The sequence below is a fragment of the Chrysemys picta genome, chromosome 2 (genome assembly GCF_011386835.1).
Source record: "Chrysemys picta bellii isolate R12L10 chromosome 2, ASM1138683v2, whole genome shotgun sequence".
In the NCBI taxonomy this organism is placed as follows: domain Eukaryota; kingdom Metazoa; phylum Chordata; order Testudines; family Emydidae; genus Chrysemys; species Chrysemys picta.
Window position 1 is genome coordinate 127,095,580 of NC_088792.1, and position 27,349 is coordinate 127,122,928.

Below are 27,349 nucleotides of genomic sequence, written 5' to 3' on the forward strand. Positions count from 1 at the left end.
TTCCAAGCTGAAAAGTCCCAGTCTTATTAATCTCTCCTCATACAGAAGCCGTTCTATACCCCTAATCATTTTTGTTGCCCTTTTCTGAACCTTTTCCAATTCCAATATATCTTTTTTGAGATGGGGCAACTGCACGCAGTATTCAAGGTGTGGGCGTACCATGGATTTATATAGAGGCAATATGATATTTTCTGTCTTATTATCTATCCCTTTCTTGATGATTCCCAACATTCTGTTCACTTTTTTGACTGCTGCTGCACATTGAGTGGATGATTTCGGAGAACTATCCACAATGACTCCAAGATCTCTTTCTTGAGTGGTAACAGCTAATTTAGACCCCCATCATTGTATATGTATAGTTAGAATTATGTTTTCCAATGTGCATTACTTTGCATTTATCAACATTAAATTTCATCTGCCATTTTGTTGCCAAGTCACCCAGTTTTGTGAGATCCTTCTGTAGCTCTTCGCAGTCTGCCTGGGATTTAACTATCTTGAGTAGTTTTGTATAATCTGCAAATTTTGCCACCTCCCTGTTTACCCCTTTTCCAGATGGTTTATGAGTATGTTAAATGTGAGTCTCCCTGATCTCAGTTCTGGTCGTTGATGCCACATTGGCTCTGGGCAGCTGAGAGGAGCATTTCCAGGTAAAATCACGGGGATAGTAGGGCTTCTTAAAATCATTTCATTTTGATTTCAAAATTACATCTTTTTCCCCTACACTCATTCTGTGAGAGAGCTGACCATTTTAGCTGAAACTTTCAAAAAAAATTCAGTCTGAGGCAGACACCTGGCATGAAAGCTACCAACTCTGCATGTAACAACAAACACTAAAAAATGGCAGCATTGTATGTTGCATTTTCACCAATCACTTGTTTAACCCTCTTTATCACCCAAAGATAATTGAGTAGATTGTGATTCAGACTTATATACCCATTCAGGGGAGTAACCCCCAGCTCACACTCACACTTGGGCCATCTGGACCTTGGGTATAGGTGAGTAGTAGTAGCAAAATTATTTCCTTGTTTATTCTCTGCCCTAGAGTAGGTGAGCAGTGGCTGGGTGGGAAATGGACAGAGTGGTTGGAGCCTGGGTTCTGACCCCCCACCTTGCTGGTAAGAGTAGATGAGCCAATGCAGATGTGGTTAGATGTTGATAGATGTTTGGCTGCGTGTATGTGTTCCCTCTGTGTGCTGCCCCAACCCTGCGCAGACAGCTAGCACAGCAGACCTCGAGCGAACCACCCAATGACTACAAAATATGGTAAGGGACGAAGGCAGCCAGCCAGGTTTATTGTCAACGAAGCATGGTACTAGTATCCTTCAGACTCTACTGGACCACTAATAAATTTATGCCTGTAACAATGGACCAGTTCAGTGAATGTCAGGACTTTCCATTCCTCCCTAGGCCAGACAAAGATACTCCCTGTGAAATACATGTTTATACCCTGATACAAACAAGTTATGTACTGCCTCTGACATAGTTAGTTATTGCTCCATGATGTGGCTAGTTATCACCATCACCTTGTACATGTTGGTTCGATCAAAACATCTCTATTACGTATTGTCATCCTGACTTTATCTTTTAGGAGTGTTCAGTGTGTCCCTGTTATCCTTGGGAATGTATATTTCTGCAATATTAGCCCTGTTCTTGCCAGATTCTGTGAGCAGGTCCTGCCTCATACCAGGCCTCTAATACAAGGGTTTATGTCTCAGACTCTCTTCCTACTACAGCAGAATGGGGTAGAAATTTAATGATAGTATGCAGGCTAGCAATAATTTTTCTACACCCCCCTGGGAGCAAGAAGAAAGCAGGAGAGAAAAATTCCAAGGTATGTCTCTGAGTCACAATACTTCCTGAAGGCGGTTTATGCACCACCACTGGTTTAGATCTAAAGATTTTGCCTGAAGACAAAAATCTAGCCCTAAACGTTGAAAACATAGGGCCAGATTCTGATAATCTTATTCATATTGACTAATACCTTACTCTACAAGTGGGCTCACTGACTTCAAACTAAAGTAAGAGAACCATTTGGCATTAAGGAAATTATACAAATTTTTAAAATAAAATCATAACTTTTAATAGGATTTGAACTCAGTACTTTGTATATAAAACAAATATTTTAAGTAACTAAACTGAACTGATTTTTGTTAATATGCATTAGAATGTCAAGATCCAGTGTTTAACGCATCCTGGGCATATGCAGCTTTAGAATACATTCTTCCCTTGGTGAGCATGCAACTCCCATTAGCAGAGATGTATCTCTGCAATAGTTTAGAAGGAAAATTTTGTACTCCACTTAGCTGTACTGACAGCAGGAAGAAATGAGTTTTTACAAAAATTAAAGAAATGATATTGTAGTGACTTTAGCTGTGTCCCATGCTGATAGCCCTGAGAACTAAAAGCCTCTTCCTGGAGAACAGGTACAGCATGGATAACAGCAGTAGTACAAGCTTCCTCACCAATGTGCCTTATCAATATTTTTGACAGTTTCTGGGCTGAACAAATAATTCTAACTCCATGAATTCAATCTTTGGCTTCTGGTGAGACTACCAGCATGGGTGCAGAATAGTCCAACTATGAGAGTGTTTTTTGTAGGTCCACTAGTATCCACATTGACACCACAGAATTACTAGGTCATCAGATAGCTGCCAGATAGTAATTAGTGACTCTGGATCACTACTGACCTGGGCTAGATTCAAACCAGTTACCTACAGATAAAAGGCTTCTCTGTATTTATTACCCAGCCTTGAAGCTGGGAATATCATTACAAAGTTATTCATTATGTAAAAAGTCACCATCTATAAAGTGTGAAGATTTACCTGTGGATTGTATCTCACTGTAAACACACACTACTAGTGAGAAATTAGCATACTAATGCATTCATAAAAAGTAACATATGTCCCTAAATCTTCAGATTGTTGTAGAAGGTTTGCATTTGCAGTCATTTTGTTCATGGCAGGTTTTGAGCAAGATTATTTAGCCACAGTCCTGAGCAATGGGTGGTGCATAAGCTACACCATCCAAGGAGTCACTGTGCGTAACAGATACCTTTCTGGGACGTAGAAATTTGCTGACAGTATAGACTAACAGCAAATTATGATAGCCCTTCACTAGCTCAGATGAGAAGCAGGAGGGCAAAACTCTTGTACACCCAGACCCAACTGCCCGGTAGCCATGCACAGAGATCTTACCATCCCTGTGCATGGTCCAAGTCACAATGTAGCCTTTTATTTAAAGAAGTCGGGAACTCTCTGAAGACATCCAGAATATTTCTCAATGAGAATTAGGCCCTATATTTTTAATGCTCTTTGACTGCACTGTTTAGAGGCTATCTCTTGCAGGAAGTTTACCAAGATATATCTGTTGAAAGCAGATTGCTTTCCTTTTCATTAGTTCCAATGAACAAGAAAATGTTGAAATCGTAGACCCAGCACCTAAAATGACTTCTTGTTTTAAATTTGTGACCAGCTAGGGAGTTTGTCCTGCTAGGGTGTTAGCTTGGCTTTCAATGAAAGTTTTCTGGGTCATTAGGGCAAGTGTGGGATGGCTATAGGATTGAGATGACTGCAACTGACATTTGTGTTGTTGTGACTGCTGGAGGATGTTGACATTCTCACTGATTATGAAATGGGAAATGTAGAGAATAATAAAAATATGCACTTCTAGGAAGATTTGGAAAACATTAATTGCAGCTCTTTACCACCTCTGCAGTTCTGCCTGTTTACCACCAATAGGGACTGCTATTGGGGGGCTTTGACTTTTAAACAGGGAGTCTCCTCAGCCACTTTGCCCCTGCAACTGGACCTAAAGCTGGCACCACTACTTACAATCATACTCATGGAAACTCTGCCTTTAACCAGGGTCAGCTGGGCCTCAGCACCTGGGCTGAGATCATACCTTCACACTTCTGAGTTCGTTTGCTCAATATTGTCATGTTTGTGTGTTAATGGGATGAGTGTAAAGGGGTGCTGATAGTGGATTAATGGTGTTGAGAGATTTAGACAGGGAGAAGGAGTAAGTTATGGTTAAAGTGGTTTCTCTTTTGTGGTGAGAGGCCAGCAAAGGAAAAATCATTTAAAGAATCCCCTGGTGAGTGTGTGCCTATGGGCTAGTCTCTGTGGCAGGCAGACTGATTATAGATAACAGTAGGATTAGAAATGTGAGCAGTTTGTGGGTGAGAGTCTGACAGTTGATAGATGGTGGATTGAAAGGGTTTGTACCATTGTGTGACCACCCCTTGGAGTTACAGGACAGTCTGGAATTCTTCTCTCTGCCACTTCCAGGACAGTGGAACTGATAAGGATGCAGAGACTATGGGAGTTGGTGGAACTTTGATTTCCTTCTTCATCTAGCCACAGTAGAAGGGTGGCTAATGAGAGAAGGAAGACATAATTGGTACAGAAAAGTGGGGAATCTTGTTTTGAGAGGAACAGAACACTAGAGTTTGGGAGGCCCTGAGGTGTGAGACAGCTAGTTGGTGTGAATCAGTGGATGAGTGTTTTAGAAAGAGTTTGATTATGGCTTTGCAGCCAGCTTTAGGGATCACTTTTTGGGAACTCAGCTGCATCCTTTCAATGGTCACTATTAAGTTGCCAAGAGTTATTAAGTTGCTATTAGTGTTGTCATATGCAGGGAATATGGAGTCCCAAGGAGGTGAGAAAAAGAGAAGAAGGTGTTATGGCTGTGAGGGCTTGGGCTCTTTGATCCCTGAGGTGACTGACAAGGCTATAAAAATAAGACATTTGAAGAAGGAGGGGTAAACAAGGAATGAGATGTTTAATCTTAGCAGTGGGTGAAACCAACAGAACTATTTATCAGGTAATTGAGTTTTCATGAGACAAGGATCATAATTATTAACACAGAGACTTGAGGGAACAAGGGCCTCATCACCTTTACTAGAGTTTTAGCCATTAATATTTATTGAGGTACTGGAAGCGGTGAGAGAACTTTGTGCCACCACCTGGGCTTTGGACTTTTGCCCTTCCGAGATGTTGAAGGTCAGGGGGAAGTACTGGGTCATTTTCTGGGGGAGACTAAAGACAGTAGCCTGCCTATTGCTTTGAAGGAGGTCAGCACTTGTTCATGACAATCAGTCCACTTCTTCCATTTCTCAGTAAGATTCTGCATAAGGCTATAGTAAGATCGCTCCTCATAGTATCTGGGTGTACTGGATCTCCTTACTCCTTGTCAATCAGGGTATAGACCAGGTTTTGACACAGACTATATGGGTCATGCTGGTCAGTGAGCATTTCCTGGTGATGGATGATGGATGAAGCTCAGATGACCATGCTGGTATTATTAGATCTCTTCAGTGCCTTCAATACCATTGATCACAAGGTATTGTTCATTTGTCTACAAACCTTTTCAAAAGTGAACAGGACTGCTCTTCAGGGGGTTCATTCTTTTCTCAGACATCTCACTGGGTAGTTGTGGGCAACTGCTCTTCCTGAAGAGCTCTCAAATATGGGGTGCCACAAGAAGCCCCTCTGCCTCCCCTCCTGTTCAATGTGTATACAAGGCTGCATGGAGGGGTAATAAGGAGGCATAAGGTGCAGTGATTTCATTATGCTGACCACATCCAATTGTATGTCTCTATCTCATCCAACACACAAGAAGCCATTCAGTGTCTCAGACAGTATTTAGCTGAGATTGGGGTATGGATGAGATCGAGCTGTCTGAAACTCAACATAGCTAAGACTGAGGTGAGGAGGGGATTTGGGAGAAGCAGTTAGAAGAGATGGGAGAGGTAATATCAGACCCTCTGACAGAGAGCGTGTGTCCACCTTTAGTTATCATGGGTCACAGCTGAAAGGTAATTTTGGACACACACACACCCACCCACCCACCCCCAGCTGCTGTTAGGGGATTACATTACAGGAATAACCAAGTCAGCTTTTTACCATTAACACCTGGCCAGAAGGTTGCCACTTTTCCTTTCAGATGCAGACTGTGCCACTATCTATTCGTTGGTCACCTCAAGATTAGACCACTGCAATGAGCTCCACATGGGCTACACCTTAAAACTATTTGGAGATTGAAGCTAGTGTAGAATGCAGCAGTTCACTAATTGGGTATCTCATTGGGAACACACCACCACAGTGCTCCAGGATCTGCACTGGCTGCCTATTGGTTTCTGATGGAGTCTAAGTTGTTGGCCATGACCTATAAAGCCCTAAATGGGCTGAGACCACCTGCCTCACCATGCCAAACTACCACAGTTGAGGTCTGTGACAGTGCCCCCCATAAGGGTTTATGGAAATATGCTTATATATATATATGTGTGTGTGTGTGTGTATATGCTTATATATAACATAACTTGAATGTGTTGTATGCTACATATGCCTTGTAACATATCTCTGTAAAGGTTATGATCTACTGAATCTATTAATCCTATTTGTAGGCATATATCATTTTTGTATTCAAAGTTATGAATATTGGCTACATACTTGTTTGATTCTAAGTAGGCTGTAGTGAAGCCGTTGGTCAGCTTCCTGAGAAAAGACTATTCTCAGTAAGTGCCTAATCAAGAAACACTTAAGCCAACAATGAACTTGCAGACACCAATCTACATCTGGGCTTTCCTAGGAATGTGGCTTGGCTGGTAAGGAACTCAGTCATGCATGGACATGTGACTTGCCCAGGTGACTCCAAAACTCCATTTTGTAGCTGGACTTTGCATAGGAGAGAGGAAGGGGTCTCCACCCATAAGAGAAAGTCTGTTTAAGCCCCTGGGAGACGCCTCTGTTTGGTTTTTGAGCTGGCTAAAGAGAGAGCCTCTCCACCCCCAAAGATACCTGAAAGAAACTTGAACAAAGGACAGTTAATGAAAAGGGTCTGAGTGATTGCTGGACCCAGACTAAAAGGAGATTAGTCTGTAATAAGCAGCATTCTGGAACTGGTGAGGATTTTATCTGTATTCAGTTGGATTAGACATAGACTGGCGTATTTTATTTTATTTTACTTGGTAATTCACTTTGTTCTGTCTGTCACTATTTGGAACCACTCAAATCCTACTTTCTGTATTTAATAAAATCACCTTTTTATTAATTAATTATCTCAGAGTACGTATTAATACCTGGGGGGGGGCGGGGCAAACAGCTGTGCATATCTCTCTATCAGTGTTATAGAGGGCGAACAATTCATGAGTTTATGGATTTATTTGGGTTTTAGACCCCACTGGGAGTTGGGCATCTGAGTGTTAAAGTCAAGAACACTTCTGTAAGCTGGTTGCTTTGGGGCAAGTAATTCAGACCCTGGGTCTGTGTTGGAGCAGACGGGCGTGTGTGGCTCAGCAAGACAGGGTGCTGGGGTCCCAAGCTGGCAGGGAAAGCAGGGGTAGAAGTAGTCTTGGCACATTAGGTGGCAGCTCCCAAGCGGGTTTCTGTGATCCAACCCGTCACAAGGTCAATAGGGATTTTTTTCCCTTTGTGATTAAAGAGAGGAGGTTGCCAGCAGGACATTATTTGTGAGTGGCTTTGGGACACTAGAATTTACCACTCCCCCTTTTTTCTTGGTCCAACATAACCCAAATTTGGTGGGGGGGTTTTCCTGGGCACAAAGCAAAAGCCATTTATTTCCTAGGGTTTTGAAGAAGGTTAAGCAGTCGTTTCCAGAGACAATGGAGGGAACTTTTTTATAGCTTATAATTGGCTGGGTGAGCTGAATTAATTTGTTCCTTTTTTAATTGAAATGGGAGGTTGTTTGTTTTTTAATGCTCCTGGGTGTATTATATTGTTGTGTAAAAAGATTATCAGGGAATCTAGAGCTCTTGTGCAGACACTTTTTAATTTGAACCTCAGTCTCCCTGGCTGTTAATCTAGTGCTTTTCACAAGTAATAAGAGAGAGAAAAAATGTGTATACTTATTAATTAGGGCTGTCAAGCGATTAAACAAATTAATCAATTATACAATAATAGAATACCATTTATTTAAATATTTTTGGATGTTTTCTATATTTTCAAATATTTATTTCAATTACAACACAGAATACAAAGTATACAGTGCTCACTTTATTTTTGATTACAAGTATTTGCACTGTTAAAAAACAAAAGAAATAGTATTTTTCAATTCACCTAATACAAGTGCAATCTCTTTATCATGAAAGTTGAACTTACAAATGTAGAATTAGGTAAAAAAACTGCATTCAAAAATAATACAATGCAAAATTTTAGAGCCTGCAAGTCCACTCAGTCCCACTTCAGCCAATCGCTCAGACAAACAAGTTTGGTTACAATTTGCAGGAGATAATGTTGCCCACTTCTTGTTTATATTGTCACCTGGAAGTGAGAACAGGCATTCACAGGGCACTGTTGCAAAGTATTTACCTGACAGATATGCTAAACATTCATATGCCGCTTAATGCTTCAACCACCATTCCAGAGGACACGCATATATACTTTGTATTCTGTGTTGTAATTGAAATCAATATATTTGAAAATGTAGAAAACATACACAAATATTTAATACATTTCAATTGATATTCTATTGTTTAACAGTGTGATTAATCATGATTAATTTTTTATTGTGATTAATTTGAGTTAATCATGTGAGTTAACTGTGACTAATTGACAGCCCTATTATTAATGTATACAATGTTATATACCAATCACTACTTATGACTGATAGATATGGAGATTGAACTCCTCCATCTATACCAGGGGTTCTCAAATGGGGGTTGGCACCCCTTAGGGGTCGTGAGGTTATTACATGGGGGGTCACGAGCTGTCAGCATCCACCCCAAACCCCGCTTTGCCTCCAGTATTTATAATGGTGTTAAATATATAAAAAAAGTGTTTTTAATTTATAAAGGGGGGTCGTACTCAGAGGCTTGCTATTTGAAAGGGGTCACCAGTACAAAAGTTTAAGAACCACTGATCTATACTCAAAATAACTACAATATAGGTTGTTGGCACACTTAAAGTTAATTCCAATTCTAGAGAGCAATTGTTCTAGCCATATTCCTCATTTTCAGAGATATTCCCTGTCACCTGTAATCTCTCTAAAATCAGGGTGCAGTTTTTAAGTGTGCCCACTGTTCCTGTGCACTGGGAATGGGACATCAAATAGTTATCAGATAGTAATAGCTTTTGATCACTACTAACCTGGGCTGCATTCAGGTGGACAATGTAGAAGTTAGTCTCTGAACTCATAATTCATCCCCTGAGAAATTCATTCTGCTCCAAAGTAAAACAATAAAGCCTAAATGGCAAAATTAATAATGTGGGCTTTTGTGCATTCTGTCTGGTTTAGTTGTAAGCTTCCTGAGACTTACCTACTCCCTTCAGGGTAGGATGGATAGAACTCCAGACTCCCACACTACCTTTTCTCAGTCTTTGACCAATGGCAAACTCAAGATGAAGCAGTGGGATACCTTCCAGGACAAGCAAAATGAGAAAAGGGATCATAAAGGCTCCTGAAATAAAAATAAAAATTTCATACATGTGAAATATGAAGAAGCAGGAATTTCAGTTTTACACAGGAATGATGAAGCTATATGGAAATTATACAGAAGGAAAACATGATGTAAAAGTCTTTGTAGAGAACATTTTTCTCTGAACAGTGTTTTTGACTAATCTTATTTTTGATAACTGATACCATGAGACCAACCAATTTGGCCTGGCTGTCAGTCCTGTCCAACATCACCCCTTTTGACATCAGGCAATAAGTCACTTTGTCGAATCTGCTCCTTAATGTGCAAAACATGCCACATTTACCCCATTTAAAGATGCATTAATCCACTGTTTTAGCTCCAGGAATCCCTGTAAGACATTTCTTCTAAAAAATCTGTCCGAGGATTGGTCCTGCTTTGAGCAGGGGGTTGGACTAGATGACCTCCTGAGATCCCTTCTAACCCTGATATTCTATTCTATGAAGCTTTCAAGCCACAGAGAGCTCTTCTTCAGGTCTGGGAAAGGTACTCCCAGCATCAGCAAAATGCACTAAAGAAGAGCACTCTGTGGTTTGGAAGCTTGTCTCTCTCATCAACAGAAGTTAGTCCAATAAAATATATTACCTCAACTACCTTGTCTATCCTGGAACCGAAACAGGTACAACTACACTGCATGATTTAAGCATAATCCCTATCCTGATATTTATTATATAGATTCTGGATTGGAAATAAGAGACACATGGTAGATAAAAATGTGTAAATACAAACTGATATGTGCTCAGAGCTATGGGTGAAACTCTGACCATATTACTCAAAGAACACTGATATGTGAACTCCATTATAAATCCCTGACTATGAAAGGGCAGATTACAGTATAAATTCTTGTGCCCATGTGTCACCTACATTCTTTCATTTTAGACAATTTTTTCTTCAAAAGTGAAGAATTTCACTGTAGCACCTTCTCTGTCTGGAAAGAAATGTTAGAGACAACAAGAAGGGGTTTTACAAATATGTCAGACAAAAAAGAAAGATCAGGGATGGTGTGGGGGAAGTGAGCTGACAATAGAAGGTAAGAAGGCGGAGTTGTTCAAGACCTACTTTGCTTCAGTCTTCATACAGAAAATAACATGTGACTGGACAACTAGTAAAATTATCATAGACAATAAAGGGGAAGGAATGCAGATCAGGATAAGTAAAGAACATGCAGAGATCTTCTGGCTAATCTGAATGAATTCAAATCAGCAGGGCCTGAGGCTATTCACCCCCAGGGTGCTGAAGGAATTAGCTGAAGAAATCTCTGAGCCACTGACAATATTTGTATACTCGTGGAGGACAGGTGAGGTCCTGGAAGACTGGGGAAGGGCTAATGTAGTGCCCATCTTGAAAAGGAGGAATTAGGGAACTATAGAACAATCAGCTTGTCCTTGATACCCAGGAAACTACTCGAGCAATGTATGAAAGTAACATTCAGTTTGCAAATACCTGGAGCATGAAGGGGTGATCACTAGCAGCCAGCATGGATTTACCAAGAAAAAATCATGACAAACCAGCTTGATTTCCTTCTTTGACAAGGTAACTGGTTTGGTGGATAGGGGGAATGTGGACATAATATACTTGAACTTTAGCAATGCTTTTGACAGTCTCCACATGAAATTCTCATAAGTAAGCTGGAGAAATGTGGGCTCAGTAGAATAATAGAATCATAGTCTTTAAGGTCAGATGGGACCATTATGATCGTTATGGCACAATGCAGGCCACAGAATCTCACCCATCCACTCCTGTAACAAACCCCTAACCTATATCTGAGCTATTGAAGTCCTCAAATCATGGTTTAAAGACTTCAGGGTGCAGAGAATCCTCCAGCAAGTGACCCGTTCCCCACACTGCAGAGGAAGGTGAAAAACCCCCAGGGTCTCTGCCAATCTGTCCTGGAGGAAAATTCCTTCCTGACCCCAAATATGGCATTCAGCTAAACCCTGAGCATGTGGGCAAAACTCACCAGCCAGACACAGGAAAGAATTCTCTGTAGTAACTCAGATCCCACCCCATCTAACATTCCATCACAGGCCATTGGGCATATTTACCACTAATAGTCAAAGAGCCTAATTTTGGCAATTAATTGATATCCCATTATACCATCCCCTCCATAAACTTATCAAGCTTAGTCTTGAAGCCAGATATGTCTTTTGTCCCCACTGCTCCCCTTGGAAGGCTGTTCCAGGACTTCACTCCTCTGATGGTTAGAAACCTTCATCTAATTTCAAGTCTAAACTTCCTGATGGCCAGTTTATATCCATTTGTTCTTGGTACTGAGCTTAAATAATTCCTCTCCCTCCCTGGTATAAATATATCAGAGCGATAAATACAGAGCTATCATATCTCTCCTCAGCCTTCTTTTGGTTAGGCTAAACAAGCCAAACTCTTTGAGTCTCCTTTCATAAGACAGGTTTCAGAGTAGCAGCCGTGTTAGTCTGTATCCGCAAAAAGAAGAACAGGAGTACTTGTGGCACCTTAGAGACTAACAAATTTATTAGAGCATAAGCTTTTGTGGACTATGCATCCGAAGAAGTGGGCTGTAGTCCATGAAAGCTTATGCTCTAATAAATTTGTTAGTCTCTAAGGTGCCACAAGTACTCCTGTTCTTCTTTTTTCATAAGACAGGTTTTCCATTCCTCGGATCATCCTAGTAGCCCTTCTCTGTACCTGTTCCAGTTTAAATTCATCCTTCTTAAACATGGGAGACCAGAACTGCACATAATATTCCACAGGAGGTCTCACCAGTGCCTTGTATAACAATACTAACACCTTCTTATCTCTACTAGAAATACCTCACCTGATGCATCCCAAGACCGCATTATATACCAGCTCAGAATTGCCTGCTGATTGGCAATCCTGAGCTGTAGCTTCCCCCCCCCCCACCCCCCGTTAAGTACACCTTACGTCCAAACAAGTCCAGTTTTTTGGCATCCTTGGACTTAGGCACTGGGGCTTGTTGCCCCTGGCTCTCCTCATTTACTGCTACAACCACCAATGAACAAGGCTGCAGGTGCGTAAGAGGTATTCATACCCCTTTCATGGAACAAAGTATTTCCTCTCAACTCCCTTGGCAGTGGGAGGGATGGAGGCCGGGGTCTGCCAGATGGTCTTGGCATTGGCCTATATGGTTTTGATTAAGGGCAGAGCCACCCTCGAAGGACCTTCTGGGGCCAAAATGTCAACCACCAGGTCCTCTGACTCCACCACCTCCTTGGCCTGCAGACCCATGTTGCGCGCCACCCTGCAAAGGAGGTCCTGGTGGGCATGGCTGTCTATGGGGGGGCGGTCCAGAGATAGAAGTCCCCGCAACAGCATCATCTGGGGAGGAGGATGAGGAGGGTAAAGGGGAAACAGGGTCCTCCTGTCCCTCCTGCTCATCAGGAACCTCTCATCCTGTCTCGCTGGCTGGACCAGGTAGATAAGGGTCCTCTCAGGAACCGGAGTTGGAGTTGGTTCCATGGGGGGGCAAGGGCACAGAGCCTCCTTGGCATCCCTAGGGGTGGGGCAACTGGCGGAGGCCTCCAGCACCCACAATTCAGAGGTGGCCGATCGGTAGCCTTTAGACTGAGCGCCCTGCTCCTGGTGGTATGCCAACAGGGTCCAAAATGGCCACCGTGCTGGTCCCTGCCACTGCGCAGGCCACGGCCCTGCCCCCACCTCAGAGCGTCCATGGCTTGACTCCATGGTCAGCCCCACTCTGAGTATCTAGATCCCGCCTCCGAGTCCGAAGACCGGGATCGGGACTGCGAAGGCCAGGGTGGTGCTGAGTGGAGCTGATCCAGAAAGCGGTGCTGTGCTGGGGAGCGATGTCTTGATGCCGGAGAGTGGTGCCATGAGGCTGGAGCGGTACCATGATCTGGAGCTGCGTGGGGTCACTGAGCAGCATCGGGGCCAGTGCCAGGACCAAGACCTGCTGCGCGATGGAGATCAACGCGTGGATCAGCATTGCGAGCGGAAGCACTGGCATGACCTGGAGCAGCGCTGCGAGTCTGAGCGGCGCCGCAATTCTATCAGCAATGCCACGATTCTATCAGTGGTGCCGAGGGATGGAGCATTGCTGGTTTGCCTTGAGATGGTGCCATACGATGTGGTATTGGAGGCTTGGCACAAAGAATGGGTGACCTCAGCGCTGTCATGGCGATGAGGTCACTTGCAGTCTCAAAGGTATCTGGGGTGGATGGCAGCTCTATCTCCTCGATGACCTGGACTGGGGAGTTTCTGCCAGAGTCCGTCCACAGTGCCGCTTCCACCACTGTTGCCAGGGAGCTATGCACTGATGAACTCAGTGCCAGGTCTTGCCACGCTGGCAGAGGCTGAGGTCTAAGTGCCACCTCCATAAGAAGCTACTTGAGGCAAAATTCTCACTCCTTTTTGGTTCTGGGGCGAAACCCCTTACAAATCCTGCACCGATCAGCTTGGTGAGCCTCCCCCAGACACTTTAGACAAGCATTGTGGGGGGTCATCCGTTGGCATAGGCTTGCTGCAGGACTTGCAGGGCTTGAACCCCTGGGATTTGGGCATGAAAGGCCTCCCAAGAAAAAGCAGTCAGGACAGAGGGTAAACCCCCCAGCCCAACTGCTAACTACCAATACTAACTAACAATTAAACTAACTAATATGTATAGAGAACAACAAACAAACGAAGATAGGGAAACATGGTAGAACTTGCTGAGCAGGATGCCACAGTTCCAACGATCATCACTGGTGGTAAGAAGGAACTGAGGAGGCGCCAGGTCAGCAGGGTCATATATTGAGTGCCATGAAGGCGTCACTCCAGGGGGCTCCACAGCTGACCCAACGGGTGCTGCTAGGGAAAAAACTTTCCAATGATTGTATAAGTGGTGCGCACACACCTAATTGGAATCGATATGAGCAATCACTAGAAGAAGAACCAAAATTATGTGAGCTAATTGGGTGCAATGAGAATGACTTGTGTTTTGTCATGATAAATCTTTTGTAGAATCTCTGGTAGCAGTGGGATGGGAGTAAAGGTGTTCCTCAGGTGGTCTGTCCAGAATAGAATCCTAGATTATCAGGGTTGGAAGGGACCTCAGGAGGTCATCTAGTCCAACCCCCTGCTCCAAGCAGGCCCTAATCCCCAACTAAATCCATGGAGTCCCAACCTAGTGCTGCTCTGTTGCAGTATAGATCGAACTTCTTGTTCGTCTGTCTGAAGAGCAGGGCCCAGGAAGGCATTCCTCACTGAATAAAGTCTATCTGTCACTTGTGGTATGTGGAGAAGTGCCTGCTGAGATTGTCTGCAGAGAGTTTTGCACACTTGGGAAGTACATTGCTGGGAGTGTGATGTAGTTCTGTGTTTACCAGTTCCATAAATTGACCACATCTATTCAGAGAATTGCTCCTTCTTGTTTGTTTATATAGAACATAGTGATCATGTTCTCGAGTGTTATCTGGATATGTTGGGATTGTATGAGTGGGAGGAATGCCTTGCAGGCCAGTCAGACTGCCTTTAATTCCAGGAAACTGATGTGCATCCTAGCCTCCCAAGGAGACTACACGCCATGTTCCATGTGATTGCCCCAAGGGCTCCTCAGCCTATGAGAGATACATCTGTGATTATGGTCACATTGGGTGTGAGTGTAGTGAAAGGGATTCCAGCTCTTAGGACATACATAGGGACCAACACTCTAAGAGGAAACCCACATATTGTATCCCAATTTTATAGATATTACATTATTTACATTAGAAAGATAATAGGATTACAAATGGAATTCTCTTGTGTAATAGTTCTTAAATGCAAAATTGTAAATCTTCCAAACTAAATGTATAGACACTGGTTTAAAAAAATGGAGTATAAAGTTTGCCGTATCAGTCTTTGAGAATAAATAACTCTAAATATATTTAGCTATATGAATATTAATGTAATTATATTTTAAAAGCAACATAGTAATTGGCCATTTCCAGTCCTGGCAGTAATTGCTTTTTTTTTGTTGAACTAGGATTCAGTCTTGAAGTCCAAATTCAGGCAAAACCCTATTCCTGTTTCTCTCCTTTCCTCTCTCTGCAACTGTTCTGGGAAATTTTGTAGTTGGGAGTATGGGGACTATGCTGCGCATAGCTTCTGTGTGGGAGGTAAAATGGGAATAATTTAAATCCTCTCCCTTTTATAGATGTGCACAGGAGCCAAATAACCTGGTTATTTATTTATTTATATAAGTGTGTGCATATATATATCCATGATAAGTAGATTGGATTTGCACTTTGAAATCTTTACAACATAAAGTCCTTAATGAGGAACTGGACTTTAATCCCTGTTTTAATGTTATAATTCAATACTGTAACATTGGTTTTGATGACATCTGGATTATTATTCCTTTTCATTTAAGTTGATTTAGAAATCTAACTTAATTGAATAATTTGATTTCTAATGTAAAATAGAAAACATTGTATTGCCTTCACTTAATTTCCAATAAACATCATATGCAAAATTTAGTCTAAAATGTTTTTATACACAGTATCTTCTTAGGGTGTTTGCTTGAACTGCGGTTGAGCTCCACTGGTTCCAGCGGAGGAACTGCAGTGTATTGACTGTTGACATGGTATCATCTCTGACAAAACCACAGTCAATCTGATAACACAACAATCAACAAGTTCTGTACCACAGAGTAGCAAGGTTTGCTGTAGATTTATGGTAATTGTGTATTTAGGACATTTTACTAGGGTTGTCAGCTTAAACATTACATCCTGTTTTTCACAGTGCTCTGTCATGGATGAAACACAAATGTTTAACACAGTCAATTAAATGGCATATTTCCCAATAAAGATTAACCTTAAACAAGGTCTAATGTCAGAAATATCTACCAAATGAAAGTAAATATCATTCTAATTATGCTAGCTGAACTGCCAGTGTAAATTTCCTAACCATTACATTGTGCTCATATTGACATTGTGTATATTTGGTAATCACGTTAGAATTTTTAATAGTTTTTTAAAAGGATACAACATGTTAAACAATATCATTCCACTGTGCCACAGTAAATATTCCACTTTCAAAAAAGAAACTACAAACAAGGCCAATGAAAAAGAAAAAGTTACCACTAATTTCTGTTTTAGGTTTGGCCCTTAAAAAGGGTCAGACATGGCATTGTGTGTAGGAAAGAGAAACCCTCAAACAAGTCTAAATTTAAGTTTTATCCTAGTCAAATATCTGGAAGATAAAAGTTCTCCGTCAGCTTCAAATATTGATTCTTATTTCAAGTTTATATAATGAATTTAGATTTTAAGAGTCCCTGTTTCATCACAATCCAAAAATCATACTCTACTCCAGTCCCTTTATATTGCTCAGGTAGCACAAAACAAACAGAGTCTGTCAAAACTCCTAGCTAGGCATAGCCCTAGTTTGAGAGAATCCCTTGCCAGAATGAAGCAGGTACAGCTGCCATCTACACTTCCCTCCCCATATTCTCTAATGCAGGTGACATGTTAAGGATGAAGAGGGGTGAGCAGAGGCAGCATCCAGAGAGCAGTATGTTCTGGCAATACCCAGCTGCTATATGGTCCCATAGGAACTACAGATAGCAGGTGCATATTAGAACAACCTAGGTTCTGCTCTGTCTGAGACAGAGAACCATAATTGGTCCTAGCAGAGCTGGATGCCGCAAAAACGTGATCCCACATTTTTTGATCCATGTATAACAGAGTTGAATGGAATAAACATAATTTATGGATAGGGTTTTTAAAAGTGCTCAGCATTGGCCTAGCTCTGGTCACATTGAAATCAATGGTAAATCTTGACTTATGAAAATCCCACTTTATATGTATAATTATATATAAAAAAGTTAAGACATTAAAGTTGCAAAGTCAAGGACTCAAAAGTTAGGAAATGTTAAACAAATAATTAAGATTACCCATGTAACCTTGATTCTGCCTCTTTGTGTATATGAATTATGATACAATTTTTAATAATGTGATTTTTCATGGGATTCCTGTCTCATTCAGTGCATTGAGTGGACTGCATGGTTAGCTATACAATTTTTTTTAACCTCACTGTTCAATGTGTGACCCTTATTTCTCACACCCCAACCAAACCCTGCACTGAATACAGAATTATTCATTTTTCTCATGTCTTTATGGTACCTTACTGCTTTACAAACATAAAAACAAAAGAATTGTCATACTGGGACAGACCAATATTCCATCTAGCCCTGTATCCTGTCTTCTGACTTTGGCCAATGTTAGATACATCAGAGGGAATAAACAGAACAGGGCAATTTTGAGTGATCCATCCCCTGTCATCCGGTCCCTGCTTCTGTCAGTTACAGGTTTAGGGACGCTCTAAATGGGTTTATGTTCCTGACCCTCTTAGCTAAGAGCCATTGATGGACCTATCCTCCATTAACTTATCTAATTCTTTTTTGAACCCAGTTATACTTTTGGCCTGGCAATGAGTTCCACAGATTGACTGTGTGTTGGGTGAAATAGTACTTTCTTTTGTTTTAAACTTGCTGCCTTTTATCAGGTGACCCCTAGTGTTAGGTGAGGGGGGTAAATAACACTTCCTTATTCACTTTCTCCACACCATGTATCATTTATAGACCTCTATCTATCACCCCTTAGTTTTATCTTTTCTAAGATGAACAGTCACCGTTTTCTTAATCTTGCCTTGTATGGAAGTTGTTCCATACCCGTAATAATTTTTGTTGCCCTTCTCTGTACTTTTTCAAATTCTAAAATATCTTTTTTGAGATGAGGTGACCAGCACTGCACACAGTATTCAAGGTGAGGGTGTGCATGGATTTATACAGTGGCATTATGATATTTTCTGTCTTATTATCTATTATCTAACATTCTGTTCACTTTTTTGACTGCTGCTCCACATTGAGTGGATGTTTTCAGAGAACTATGCACGTTGACTCCTTTCTTGAGTGGTAACAGCTAGCTAACAGACAAACTCACCCCAAGGATCACATACTCTCCTCCTTCACCAGGAGAACTGCTTTGCATAACTCCCATTTGCCACTCCTGTTTGCTAGCTCCTCTGGTCACTTAGGAACTTTCTAAATCCATGTTTTCCCTGAGTTAGCCTCTCTTCCTTGTCAAGGGATCCTAAAGTGGTTAAGGATTAAGAGAGAGCTTACTAACCAGGCTGTAATCTGCTCTCCGCCTTGCCTAGCAGGTTGCTTGGCTCAGCACACAGCCCCCAAAACAGACCACACTATAATCTTCAATCAAACAAGCACATAGTAAGCAAACTAACAAACAGGCAAACTCAGACAAGGATCACATAGTCTCTCCTCCTTCACCTGGAGAACTCCCTCACAAAACTACTCTGTTTGCTGGTCCTGTTAATGAATTTATCTTCACAACACCCCATTGGGGCAGAATGTTGGTATTATCTCCATTTTACAGATAAGAAAAAGAGGCACAGAGATTAAGATCAAAATTGCCATGTGCCCACAAATTTTGGATGCCCAAATTGAGATGCCTCGAGCAGATTTTAACAGCATTTATGTAGCTTGATTTCAGTTAGAGTTAGGCACATTGGGATTTTCAAAAGTGCCTATCTTTATCTTCAGATGCCTAAATACCTTTAAAAAATCCGGATCCTAAAAAATCTGCAGATTTTTCAGCATACTTAGCATTTTTATGATATTTTATATGTTCAAAGCACAGTTCCAGTTGACTTAGTTGCAATTGAGAATGCTCAGCCACTCTGCAAATCAGGTGCCAGGCGCCTCATGTCATACACTCAGAAAGTGAGTCAATGGCCATCTGTGAAAATCTTGTTTCATGTGACTTGACCAGTATCACATTGGAACCCTGTGGCAGAGGCAGGGCTAGAATCTAGTTCTTCAAGGCAGCAGTCAAATGCCTTAACCATGACACCATCCTTTCTCTTCCTGCAATCTCCAGCCTCATTTACTACACACCTTCCAACATCTGCAATAACCGCCTTGTTCACTACACAACCCTGATTCATTCCAAGAACACAGTCTATCCTATGCACTGAAGGAGTTAGGAGTCCTGTGGGGAAAAATATATGATCATGTAACTGAAGATGATATGCACCCCTCTGCTGACTTAAAGCAGCAAAGTATTTCCTAATTCTTGACCTTGTAACCTTAACTTCTTTTAATGCATTTTCTTTTTAATTTAATTTCCTATGATTTTTGAAAAGCCTACTGAAAAAATATATTCCATCACACTGAACCATATTGTCCCCATAGGTTATAAAGAGATTAGGCACCTTTAGAGCTACAGATTTCTATTACTTGAGCTAATGGAGCAACTGATTGCAATAATAAGCTGTTATCTTTTATGTGGATCAGCCACTAGAGGGAGAGGAAAGACCCATTTTACCAGTGGGTGTCACAGCTATTTGCTGACAGCAGAGAAATATTGAAGCTTGGGAATTCTAGATTTGATTCTAGGTTATGGAGAGGAGTCTGCTCCAATGGACACAGATCCTTCTTTCCCTATTCCTCATTCCCCTTCTGTCCCTGTCTCCTAGCATGTACTTGACACTGCCTGTGTCCCTACCTCTCCACCCTCATAGCTCATCTGCAGGGGTGGCTCTATGTATTTTGCCGCCCCGAGCACGACAGTCAGGCGGCTTTCGGCGGCACGCCTGTGGGCGGTCTGCTGGTAACGCGGATTCGGCGGCATGCCTGCGGGAGGTCCGCTGGTCCCATGCCTTCGGCGTACCTGCCGCCGAATTGCCGCCGAAACCACGGGACCGGTGGACCTCCCGCAGGCAGGCCGCTGAAGGCAGCCTGACTGCCGCCCTCACGGTGACCGGTAGGCCGCCCCGGGCACGCACTTGGTGCACTGGTGCCTGGAGCCGCCCCTGCTCATCTGGCCCCATTTCTCCCTTAAAGCCTGTTTCTGCTTCTCTCTTCCCCTCTTGAGTCAGGTGCTTCCCTCTTCTCTTTCTTGTCTGGACACCAGTGGAGGAAGCATTGAGACCACAGGAGAGACAATCTCCATTCTCTAAGTTCTGGTGCCAGGAGGAGCAATTGCAGGCAAATTCCTGCACAGCCTCTTCAGTCTTGGGCTGCAACATGCTCAATTGCTCTGTGAGAATGGCTTATGCTCAATCTGATGACAGGTAGGAGCTATGTGGGGATGGAGAATGCTCAGTAGGGCTGGAATCTTTGGAGAATAATGTTTCCAGCCTCTAACAAACTTCTTTTGAGCCTGTCAGCAGTGAGATTTTTTTAAAAAAAACTCATAACTCAGTCAAATTTAGGTGGATTTTCCCAGGGACAGCATTCCTGAATTCCTGATTTTAAACATACATGCACATAAAAATGGAATTCAGGGATGTATTAATAGTAATTTAACAGGAAAGACAAGGGATGTAACTGTCCCACTCTATTCAGCACTGGTGAAGCCTCAACTGGAGTACTAAGAAAGATGTGGACAAATTGGAGAGACTCCAGAGGAGAGCAACAAAAATTATAAAACATTTAGAAAACCTCCCTTTGAAGAGAAGTTGAAAAAATTGGGCATGTTTAGTCTAGGGCAGTAGTTCTCAACCAGAGGCCCAGGGCCCCCTGGAGGGCCATGAGCAGGTTTCAGGGGATCCTCCAAGCAGGGCCAGTGTTAGACTCACTGGAGCCCAAGGCAGAAAGCCAAAGCCCCGCTGTGCAGAGCTGAAGCCTGGGGCCCTGAGCCCTGCCACTTGGGGCTGAAGTTGAAGCCTGAGCAACTTAGCTTTGCAGGGCCCACTGTGGAGTGGGGCCCCAGGCAATTGGCCTGCTTGCTACCCCCTAATTCCGGACCTGGCTTTTATATGCAGAAAACCAGTTGTGGTGGTCCATGGAATTTTCATAGCATATTAGGAGGGCCTCAGAAAGAAAAAGGTTGAGGACCCCTGGTCTAGGACATTGGTTTTCAAACTGTGGGCAGGACCCCGGGAAGGGAGTGCAATGACATCAGAGGGTTAGTGAGCAGCATGGAGTAAGTTGCATCCTGTGGCCCTGCCTGGTGATGCTGTTAGGAAGCTGCTGCTTTTGCCTGACTGGAAATTTTGCCCTGGCTTGTGTGTCTGGTGCGGGGGTGCTTAAATTCAGATTAGGCAGGCAGCATGCACACTGCACAGGTATCACATTTGGTGGGAGGGATAGGGGTCGCTGTAGCTGTAGCCTCAGGCTATCAGAAAGCAGCAGTATAGAGGAAGTGGAGCGTCCCATCCAGCTGCAAGTGGTTTTGCTCCACTTAGCAGCAGGTGGAGGCAGCTGAGCAGCTGGTACCTGTTCCAAAGGGGTGTGCACAGGGAGGCAGTCCGTGAATGAGAGATGCCCCTGTCTCCCCACCTTTCACAGGCATCCAGAATCAACCCTGTACCTTCCTCAGGCACCCACTACTCCCTGCATCCTCCCAGGCACCCACAAACCACTATCCCCTGTCTCCTGCTCTCCCAGGTATTGCCATTTTAGCTGGCTGGGCTATGTCTCTTCAGTTTCCCATATTGGTGGGACAGGAGGGGTGCACGTGGAATATAAATCTCCTCCAGGGGTGGGGAGGCACACAGCAAAAAAAAGTTTCGGAATCTCTGGTTTAGAGGGGAGCCATGATAAATCTTCAAATATGTACAAAGTTGTTATAAAGAGGCTGGTCATCAGTTGTTCACCAAATGTATAGAACAAAGGTAATTTGCTTAGTTTGCAGCAAAGATTATTTAGATTATATTACGAAAATCTTTCCATCTGTAAGGACAGTTAAGCACTAGAACAGATTACCTGGAGAGGTTGTGGAATCCCCATCACTGGAGGTTTTTAAGAACAGGTTAGACAAACTCCTCTCAGGGATGGTCTAATATTTCTGCCTTCACAGACTAGATGGACTAGATGACCTCTTGAGGTCCATTCCAGTATCATATTTCTATGATTCTAGGCTTGCAGGATCAGGGTTGAAATAAGATCTCAGACATGTCTCTTTCTGCATGGAAGAGCATTGCAAGTATGAAACTGCTTAGTAGAAAAAAAATCTCTCTCTCAGACAAAAGCATAAAAGGATCTAATAGTTGAAAATTGAAGGCTGACAAATTCTAGTCGAATATGGAGTGCAAATTTTAACAGGGTAATTTGTTTACCAAGGTACGTGCTGGATTCTCAATCATATGGACTCTAAATCAAAATTCGATGTTTTTCTACAAGATATAGGCTCTAGCTCAACCAGAAATTATGGACTCATTGCATGAATTACTTGGTAAAATTTTATGACCTAGTTTTTGCTGTGACTGCTCTTTCAATTTCTTAATTAAAGAGTGATCATCATAGTTTCTAGTAACCAAATACATGTCTTAAAACTAGCATAAAATATAATCAAAAATAGGATCTGCTCTTACTATCCAACTGTTTGGCTGATTATATTTAGATTTTTTTTCTAATCTTCTTTTTACCTGCTCTCCAACTTCTGCTATATAAACATTAGGCTTCTATAAAACATTAGATTTTGTGCAAGAATCTGAAAACAAAAAAAATCAGAACTCATTCTGCTCTCCGCTGGCCTGTTATTCCACAGCCCAAGATTCTGTATCCAACATGCCTTGCCTCTGGATCCTGAACTTTCCACCGTTGGCACAGATAGTTTCTGTGCTCAGTTCTTGGCTTCTGATCCAGCTGCTTTGTGCTGTTTAGACACCACAGAGCAACTAGAAATCTGTTTTAAAGGGACAGAGAGACAAACTGGATGAGGTAATATCTTTTACTTAACAAATTACTGTTGGTGAGAGAAACAAGCTTTCAAGCGACACACAGCTCTTCTTCAGGGGCAGCTCAGAAATTCCTTTGACAGAGCGGAATATTCAGCTGGCATAAAACTAGCACAGATTGTTCTATGCCATGCACTTTCCCCACCCATAGTGGGTGAGGAGGGTCAGGTCCAAACAGAGGGTGAGGCAGAGCACATAATTCTCCTCCCGATCCTCAACAGCACAGGATTCCTAGAGCAGCTGTTAGACTGGCCTAAATTATGCTGGGCTCATGCTTTCCTCTCCATTCCTCTCAGCAATACTGAACGTACACTTGGTTAAGTCAAGCATTGAGCACTTTGAGTTTTCTGTGAGGTTCATGAAGGGAGAGGCAGTCTTTCAGGTAGCCTGTTCACTGGCTGCTACAGACCTTAAAGATCAGGACCAGGACCTTGAATTGGATCCAGTACTGAATACACTCCAATCTGAGCATGGTGTGCTTTGCACATGCACCAAGTGTGCCTGTTCTCGTCCCGGTATCATCATTGGTTGCTTGGTACATAGACTAAATATGCCTGTTCTGGGCTCTCCACCCTGGTCTTGGCACTGTGTGCCTATGCCAAGCTCTGCCCATGCCTGATCCAGACCCAGTCTGTGAGGCCTATTGTCTATCCCAGCAAATAACTAATTTGGCCTGACTGGGACTCTTGAGCTGGCCTCTCTGGTACCATTTTCAATGTGGCAAATAGCCCCTCCATGTCATTCCAGTCTAACACAGTTATACGTGGCTTCATATCCCAGACACAATGCAGCCCATCCAAATTGTCATAGGGTGGGACTTGGGTAGATATATAGATGGCTTTGGAGATACATCCATGGGTTGCTGAACTTCCTCAAAATTGCATACACTACTCACACCGCCACACTATGGCCCCAGATGCCAAGCAAAAGTTGGGTTAAAAGTACTAAGGTACACAGGATGGAAAACTCCAGAGAAAAGGATTTGAACTCTGTCTTAGCATACAATAAACCTCTAATCCACTGCATTGTTCAGAGAGTAGTGCTCACCAAGGAGTTTCTGAGGAAGCAATAACTCTCACAGATGTAAACTGTATGTAAGCAAAGGTTCTAAAGCTTTTAGTGTGCAATAATTTTTGAAATAGTTCTAGATTGGTTCTTGGTAGCATTCAATAGCTAATGTCAGGGGTAGTCCATTCTATAAATGGGTCAGACCCTTAGATTTTCTATAGCTTTGCATCTAAAATGTTATAAGCATCTCATTTTAGGGAGGGCTGTGTCTCAGGAATCCCCTAACCAAATAATTCCACATTTGCACCACAAACTCTATTCCAGTCCCTGTTGTGGCATACCAAATTGCAAGACAACCTGCATATGCATATACATTTTAGAATAATTTTATTAAAAGCAGCTCTTGATGCGGGGGCATTACCTGAAGAATTCCTGGATCAAAGGACTACAAACTTGAACCATACTCTGACCTGGCCTAACAATTTTCAAAACATATCAGTATGTATAATTATATTAGACTGCTTTGAAATACTGACACTTTTATCCAGAAACTTTGGTTTTGGAGCAACAGTTTTAAAGGGAGCCCATTTACACAGCCCCTACCTCTCTGGAGCAGAACACAGGAAGAGTAGTAGTTAACATACATTCTCAGAAAGCTACTGAGGGCAGGACTTAATCTGCCAGTACATGGGTGTGGCTCAAGTTCAATGGCCACAGTAGGTCACCTTGAACCAACTAGTAACTCTGATAGCATGCTGTCTGCAAGAACTCTGGCTTGCTACAGGGTCTCAGTCCAGACACTCTGGCACAGTGTCAAAGCGTGATCCACACTGTAGGTCCAATCTTTTCCCTGAAAAACTTTTAAAATATTTTTTCCTTAAAAGGGCTGTGGGTGCCAGCTACTAACTGAAATAAAATCCAACTAGGTATTATTGGTGTGAGGAAAAATCAGAGCCATAGTTAGAGCTCCAGATTTGTGCAAAAAAGTGATAATTGTAAAAAATTGATGTTAATGATGGTGATATAGCATTCAGTCCTGTATATTTGCTTGAGATGGAATTTGGGGTTTTGTTTACCCATTTGACTTTTGATATTCTTATATCCCTACTGATGTGTGAACAAAGAACAAAGACAGGGTGTGTTGCTTCTGCCTAGCCGAATGCGGTTTTTAGGATAGTGAGAAAAAATGAGGACTAGAGTCAAAGTGTTGCTGGATATGGTGGGACTTTGATATATGAATGTACAAATTCTTTCCCGAGATAAGGTCAAGCAACCAATTGGGAAGGGTGAGGGGGATGGGGGTGGGGGAGAAACACTAAAAAACAAGAAAAAGGTGGCCTTGGCCAGGACACAACCTCACTCCCTACCCCTCCCATGGGGTACAAAAGAGGTGGTACCAAAGCCCCCAGACTCAGGACCACCCAAAACAGAACATGACTATAAATTTTAAGGGGTGGTGCCAAGGACATGCACTCAAGGTATAATTGAGCCTGCTAAGAAAGAGGAGGGAAAACGGGAGAAAGCTCTGCTGGTGTACAGAACAGTGGATATGCTTACTTGGTAACCCAATAAACATCATATTGCCTTCGGACTCTGGTCTTTTGCTTTCTGTCTGCATAACAAGAACCAAGGGAGGGCTAGTGGGAGCCCTAACAATTGATATCATATTTTCTGGGGGCTGTATCTCAGGAACATCTTGTTCAAATGACCTCACATTTGGACCACTATCCTGAAATCAAGGAGATATAGTAAATTACAAGGCAATCTGAGTATGCATGTGGATTTTGGAGCACTTAGAAAAATTGGCTGTTAAACAGTAAACTATTCTCAACTTTAACTCTAGAGGTGCTACATACACCCCACTATCATAATTTGTATTTATTCTGACATCATAGATATACCGCAAACCAGTCCAAAGCTAATGAAGACCTCTAAGCTGTAAACCCCTGAAGATGTGTTATATACTGGCAACAGTAGTTTTCCCTCTGCCACTCTCAGAATCATGCCCTTGAAGTGCAGTTTGTTGGATCACTTTCTGTGTTCAAAAATAAATATATTTTCATATGTAGTATGTAACAATTAATGTGAAATTAAACTATATTTATAGTATTTTAGTAACAATGAAATCTGTCTGTCCCCTTACTAGGTAACTTATTATCTTAAGAGACTGCCTCAAAATATCTGAGTACATATTGGCATCACTTTTATTTGAAAACCACCTCCATCAAGCAAGTGATTTTTATCAGTCTCTTGAGTGTTTGCTTAATACAGGTTACTGTGTATATGTTACTGCAAGATATATGTTAAGTAAGAAATTGCATTTATATTATTTCTAATATACCATGTATTTTAATATGAAAAACAGAAAAATTTTGTACTGTTACCTATAAGCAATATATCTGATCAAGCATGGGTTCCAAAAGACAAAATATTTGTCTTGATATTACCAATATACCCAAAATAGATATACTTAGAAAGCTAAATGAAATGGTCATTTCACAAGCTATGAACATGGAAATGAACACAGAATTTGTGTAGAAATTGACAATATTACTGCAATATGGACTGTAATATTCAGTATACACAAGCTTCACCAGCTGATAACAGAGGCTGACTTTTGTTCCTTCTGTTCCCCAAATAAATAATTAAAAACTTACCTCCTCCATGGCTCTGGCAGAGATAAGGAAATCGCCATACATTTCCTAACCCCACACAAAACCCTATGCAGGTTAGCATGTACTGAGCCTTGTTATCCCATTTTGGTCTCGTATCAGCCTCTTCTTTCTCAATGGTTTCAAGTTCTGAGTGGGAAGGTATCCTATTGTCCAGGCCTGGGTTGGGCAGCTGAAGCTTCACCATTTTGGCTGAAATTACTGCCTTAGAAAAGATTTAAGGGAACAAGTAGCTGGTTATAGGGTTTGGACAAAATGGGAGTGTTTAATGATAGCTTTGGCTATATATAGTGAACCTTTGGCACTAAACTTGAAAGTGCAGACGAGTGACAAAAAGAAGCGTCAGCAAATCATTTCATTAACCAAGTCAGCTCTGGTACTTATTAATGCCTTATCTGCCAAGGCTCCATTGAACACTTTGTTCTGTTAGTACAAAACATCATTACCAGTTACTGCCATTCAAGGGGTAATTTGCCCTAAAAATTCTAATCACCTAACAGATTGTGAAATACTCCTTGCCACTCCTCCTATGTAAACTCAGTTGTAATATACATTTAGCACTATC

At 42.1% G+C, this 27,349-nt stretch overlaps 1 protein-coding gene across 3 annotated transcripts in view; it reads right to left on the bottom strand.

Annotated features, from left to right (window-relative positions):
• The window catches only part of SLC6A19 (solute carrier family 6 member 19), a 99,156-nt gene that overhangs the window by 43,657 nt on the left and 28,150 nt on the right, over positions 1 to 27,349 (bottom strand). Inside the window, exons 1-2 of one of the 3 annotated variants that reach the window (XM_042841449.2) lie at positions 26,770 to 27,080; positions 9,275 to 9,415 (exon numbers count right to left, since the gene is read on the bottom strand). In XM_042841449.2, the coding sequence (XP_042697383.1) occupies positions 9,275 to 9,415; positions 26,770 to 26,971 (343 nt within the window). In that variant the 5' untranslated portion in view covers positions 26,972 to 27,080. Of the gene's footprint in view, positions 1 to 9,274; positions 9,416 to 26,769; positions 27,081 to 27,349 lie in introns of those variants that run through there. The other 2 variants (XM_005290061.5, XM_065584163.1) reach the window with 2 other exon arrangements.